This window comes from Tursiops truncatus, chromosome 9, assembly GCF_011762595.2.
Source record: "Tursiops truncatus isolate mTurTru1 chromosome 9, mTurTru1.mat.Y, whole genome shotgun sequence".
Classification (NCBI taxonomy): domain Eukaryota; kingdom Metazoa; phylum Chordata; class Mammalia; order Artiodactyla; family Delphinidae; genus Tursiops; species Tursiops truncatus.
In genome coordinates, this window is record NC_047042.1 from 94816426 (window position 1) to 94822425 (window position 6000).

At 44.7% G+C, this 6000-nt stretch overlaps 1 protein-coding gene across 6 annotated transcripts in view; it reads right to left on the reverse strand.

Moving 5' to 3' along the window:
• TPK1 (thiamin pyrophosphokinase 1) overlaps nt 1-5067 on the reverse strand; it is a 332319-nt gene extending 327252 nt beyond the window's left edge. The window contains exons 1-2 of one of the 6 annotated variants that reach the window (XM_073810031.1): nt 4942-5067; nt 4491-4549 (exon numbers count right to left, since the gene is read on the reverse strand). In XM_073810031.1, coding sequence (XP_073666132.1) covers nt 4491-4533 — 43 coding nt within the window. In that variant the 5' untranslated portion in view covers nt 4534-4549; nt 4942-5067. Of the gene's footprint in view, nt 1-4490; nt 4550-4774; nt 4910-4941 lie in introns of those variants that run through there. The other 5 variants (XM_073810036.1, XM_019933883.3, XM_073810033.1 and 2 more) reach the window with 5 other exon arrangements.
• Between the last annotated feature and the right edge of the window lie 933 nt (nt 5068-6000).

Sequence of the window (6000 nt, forward strand, 5' to 3'; positions counted from 1 at the left end):
ATTCGAGGTGATAAACGTAGCATGAGCTAAGGCGAAAGTATTGAAGCTCCAATAAATGTTCACATAAGTAAACAGTGGGGAGTTCAGCTTGGCTTGGACACAGAGAGGTGATAAAAAAAGTATTCTGGAATAGTGGTTAAGAGTCAGATCACGGGCTTCCCTGGTGGCGCAGTGATTGAGAGTCCGCCTGCCGATGCAGGGGACACGGGTTTGTGCCCCGGTCCGGGAAGATCCCACATGCCGTGGAGCGGCTGGGCCCCGTGAGCCATGGCCGCTGAGCCTGCGCTTCCGGAGCTTGTGCTCCGCAAGGGGAGAGGCCACAATGGTGAGAGGCCCGTGTACCGCAAAAAAAAAAAAAAAAAAAGAGTCTGATCACGAAGGGCCTTTAAGGTCAGGATAAGGACTTTAACCTGTATATGATTAGCAATGCTGAACCATGACATGGATGACACAATTTAATTGAGTTTTAAGGTATACAAAAGGCTGCTTTGTATAAAATGTTCCAAAGGCAGAAGGACACAAACTTTCCAAAGTTTTCTATCTCCTACCTTGCAATAAATCTCTCTATCCTCCACACTGTGGTTATACCCTCACTGCTCAACCATTCTTCCAAAACCTCCACCTGTTCTCTCCAACCTTATTTCTTCCTCACTCGCCACCAGATGAACTGAATTAGTTCATGGCCACAGATGCAGCACTGAGCTCTCACTCAAGGAAGGCCTAGTGCCTGCAGTGCTCTGTGCTTCCCCCCAGGCCTCTCACAATTTAAATCCAGTGCTTTTCCAGATGTCCACTTGACACCTGTCCATCCCATCATTTCTCTGCCTAATCCAGCCTGCCCTCATCTTCTCCCCAGTCCCCACGGTTCCTATGTGGGTCCTATCAGACATAATTTAACATCTAACTAGAATCTGTCTTGTTTTGTTCTTGATTCCAACAAGACCATAAGCTCCTGGATAGAAGGGATCACTTTTGTATCCTCCACAGCATCTAGTATCAAAGGACATACACTAGCTACTTGTCAGTTCCTCTAGACAACAGAAATGCAAACATATCCTTAGATCCAGTAATTCCATTTCTGGAAATTTATCCTACCGATAAACTCACATAAATATGCAAAAATAATATAATCAAAGATATGCATTATAGATTATAATAAGAAAAACTAGAAATAACCTAAATGTCTATTAAGAAAGCCTAGTTCCTTTGTGTCTATACTGCCCATTAAAAAAAAAAAGTTGGGATATCTACACGTGTGGACCATCATAAAGTAGTAAGTGAAAAAAGCTGCAGGAAAGGGCATAAAACAGGTCACACACACAAATTTAGAAAAACACAATTTAGAAATTTAAAATGACAATCTCTGCTATGGAGATTTTTCCCTGCAGTGCTAAAAACAAGACAACGGGCCCAAAATGGAGTCATGTATGCCACATCCCCAAACCCAGACTTAATACTTAACCCAATTATGTATAGCTTCAGCTCTCCCCAAAATGGAATCTTAAACCAGCCAGTCAGGAATCACCCTATCAGCACTAGTGAAGTAATCTGCCTGACAGACCCTTACCATCCCCTAAAGGAAAGTGACCTTGCTAGAACCAATCTACCTTTTGCTAGTATAACTTCCTTGTTCCTGCCCCCTTCTGCCTATAAACTCTTTCATTTTGTACAGCTCCTCCAAGCTCCTTTCTGTCTGCTACATTGGATACTGCCCAATACATGAATTGTTAAATAATCATTGAATAAGATTTGTAATATTTACTCACTTGCATTGTTTAACATATAGAAATACTTCTATTTTTGAAAAATGAACAAAGAGCACACAGAATCTATAATAATCTTTGTAATAGAAGAATATTGATATGTTTTCACCCACTGCTCCAAGAGTAATTTACAAAACAATTTATAATATAAATCCATTTTATTTAAAACAAGAATAATAATATACTGGGTTATATGTACAAAAATAAATATTCATAACATTCCACCTTGGGACTTCCCTGGTGGTTCAGTCGTTAAGAACCTGCCTTCCAGTGCAAGGGACGAGGTCTGATCCCTGGTGGGGGAACTGGGATCCATCCTACATGCCGCGGGGCAACTAAGCCCACACACTCTACAGCCCCTGTGCCACAACTACTGAGCCCGTGCGCTCTGCAGCCCGCCCGCCACAACTAGAGAGAAGCCCCCCACGCCTCAACGAAAGATCCCGCATGCCGCAACAAAGACCCGATGCAGCCAAATAAATTTTAAAAATATATTTTAAAAAAATGCCACCTTAATAATGGTTATTTCCAGAAGAGGGATTACAGGAAACTTTCACATTCTAGGTTAGTCGTTTTTCTTTAAATAATAACCATTTACTTTAGTTACAAAAAACAAAGATTAAAAATATATATTTCCCTGAGCTAATGATCATTCCAGAGATGTGCATTTTGGCCCACCTAGCAATTAGTTCATCTGAAGAGAATCAGTTTGTCAGCATGCCTGCTATACTAAATCTGGGTACACATCACAGGTACATCATGCCTAAAAATTAAATCCACAGAAGTTATCAATACAAAAACTACCTCTCTGCTGTAAAGTATTAAGTGTCTGTTTGATGAAGGGAATCCCTCTAAATGTAAAGTTAACCTCGAATACTTACTGAATTACTATAAGAGGCCACGCATTGCAAGGGCCCCTCATCATACGCTTTTCTGTTTTTAAACATCTCTCATTTATCTAGAGTCGAAGTAAACTTCTAGGGAGCCCGTGCTTCTAGTCCAGTGTTTGAGAAGAGATAGGAATCTGTATAAACTTTTACCCTTAGGAACAGGAGGAAACTAGGAGAACCACTAAATCCCAAAGATCTCCTCAAAGGAGCTCGGGATTCTGCCTGGTAGATCTGTGCTTCATAGAGGATATCACGGCTCTTGACAGTTCCCCTACATGCCCTGTCCCAGTGAGGAGCTTACACATGTCTAACTTGACGAGTCTAGGCCTCCTTCCTAAGCCTTTGATAAAACACAGAGGGAGCAGAACTGCCTGTGTTTCCTACTATTTCCTACTTTTCTATTGCTCCAGACCTTCTCTATCTCAGCACTGACCCAGAGATCCAACCATGTTAGCCTTACTGCTGAATCTAATAGCTTGAAGCCAAGCGCTTTACATGTTTTACAACTCATTTATACTCACAGTAACGCTGCGAAAGATTCCTATTTTATAGATGAAGAAACTGAAATACAACCAGCAAAGCTAAGATTTAAACCCAGAGACCCTGTTGCCTCACTCCAACCTTTACTATGCAGCACTATCTATATGACATATCTCATTAAACCTAGAAAACACTAGAAATCCTTTCTAACTAAACCTAAAGCACTTAGATTTAGTAACAAATCTTAACGTCAACAGGCCACGTGAATCCAATATTCTCTCTTGGAAATGCTATTAGTGCCGCTGCTGTTGGATAACAGAACTATGAAATTTCATTTGCAAAACATTTATGTTTGCCAGTGATTTTCTTAACTTAGGAGAAGCCGTTTAGTTATGATTAAACACCCAACCTCTTAACCAAGTCAATGTAAACCTATCTGGGTTCAGATTCTAGCTCCATTACTACCTGTTTCCTTTACCTGTAAAATAAGATATGAAGTATATATAAACAACTTAGCACAGCAAATGACTGGAGAGGAAGGAGTCAGTGTTCCCTACTGTTATTATCCTTTGATTGTTTTACCATAAATACTCCCAGGATGTGGGAAAGCTGACAAGTTCAGATCAAATTCAATATCCCGCCCCCTCCCAAAAATACTCGTGAATTCATGGGTTTAGAGAAAACTTTAAACATGAAAAAGCTATGCAGTCTATTTAAATTGATGAACTGATAAACTAGAAGTTCTACACAACAGAAACACAATAAAAACTGGTAAATAAAAAATGTTTAGCACACAAGTCAGTTACTACACTCGATAATGAATGCGACAATTAGCTTCAAAGAACTCATTCTTCCATCTATTTCCAGGTGAATTACAATGCCTTTACACTTAGAAATAATAAAAATTCTTGAGTATTATATCTTTAAAGCATTTTTTATTGGGTAACCCCTGGCATTTTCCACAGATTACAAACGGGCAGGCAATAATAAAGGCAATAAAGACTGACCTTTACCCCTTTGGCGTCTAATGTTCTACTGTTAGAGGTAAGTTCAGACTGTTAAGAGCCTAAGAGCTCACATTACAAGTAGGGCGTCGTCTTCTCCAGGTGAAGGGCATAAAATACATCATCTTTTAGCCCTCACAACAACTCTACACCGCAAGGACTAAAAACTATCCTCGTTTTTTTCAAATAAGGAAACTGAGGCACAAGAGAGGTTGAGTAATATGCCTAAATGGAGGACATCTGAGGCAGATTGGAAACCATTCTGGGTCTGGAGTCCAGCCCTCTTAACCTCATCAGGGATCTGGGGGTGCGCACATCAATGTCAGTGTAAAACGTGTTAAGAAATACAGTACCAGTGGGAAGCAGGGGTTCCAACGGGGTAATAGCATGCTCCATAACGGATTACTGGTCTCTGCATTAAAAACATAAAAACGCCACATTAGAACTTCTAGGTAATTAAACAGCGCGCGAAATCGTCAGTACATTTGGTCTCCGGGGCGGAGCACGGAGCGAGCCGCGCTCCTGGCGTGCGGGCCCGGGCACGGCAGGCAGGGCGCGCGGCGGCGGGGACGCGGGAGACTCGAGCCCCAAGGGGTTCCAGGGCGCGCAGGGCAAAGCATGCGGGCGCCACGCGTGCCTCGACAGGGCCGCCCCGTCCAGCGTCTCCCCGCGCCGCCGTCACCATCCGGGACCGGGGGAGCCAAGAAAGCCAGAGCGGCGAGAGGCGGCCACCTCCTCCCCGCCCCGGCCTGTAGCCCGCACGCCGGGAACGAAGGCGACGCGCTGGAGTGTTGTCGCACTTACATAATGGCGGGTGGAGCCACCAGCGAGCGGAGCGCAGACTGCGGGAGCGAGGGCGATCGACCGCTCGGCGCTCGGCTGAGGAACCTGGGAGACGCGCGATCCCCGCTCGCAGATTTAAGTGAACGGCGCTTGAGGCGGCCCCGCCTCCTTCCGGGAGCCGGAGGCGCGTGCAAGCCGCTTGCCCCGCCTGAACCGCGTGTCCACGCAGGTGAGGGCGCCGTACTATCCGCTCACCTGGCCGCTGCCTTCTTCCCGTGCCGCGCTCTCTTCTAGGCTAGCTCGTACCTGAAGCCATCGCTGGTGTTTCTGCCGAGCGCTCGTCACTGAACTTTGGCACGGAGGCCGCTATTTGCTCCAAACCAAGCGTTAATTTCCCCGTCACCCTTCGTCAGCTTGGCATCAGAGCCAAGCAAACGTCCCAAGTTATCCAGAGCCCGTTTTCTCGGTCCTCATTCTTTTTGATCTCTCGCTTGCAGCTTGTGTACTTAAGGAGCACGCCTTCGTTAAAGTCTTCACTTGGTTGCAACAATCGCAGAATGTTTTCGTTGGCAGGAACTTTAAGCTGCTTACTTGCAGCTCCGCTCGCTCCAACACTCCCAACTTCAAGAGTTCATTCTGTGGCCACGCAGCCTTTTCCAAGACTGTGCAAACCAGATCTCTAGACTTAGACTCCCTAGGCTTTACCTTTTCCAGGCTAAACTCTTGTTCTTTCGAAGTTCTTATAGGACCTGATTTTTAGACTCCACCATCGTGGTTCCCATCCTCTGTATTTAATGTTGCTCAGAAACTGTGATTCTGACAGCTGTTGAGAACCGTGCAACTGTCAGCACGTGACAACTCGTGCAAACCCCTGCGCTAAGAGACGTGACCAACTCTATCACGGTTTCTATAAGGCGGATCCCTAGGACACACAACCATTAAAATGCCTAGCTGAGAAAGTTCTAGCCAACAGCTGATGGCAGGCCCCTGACCTCCCAAAGGGCTTGAAATTGTGAATATGTTTCTTAAGACTCAGAAGCATCTCTCTCAAAGACCCGAGAGCCATTCGCTGCAGAGGCA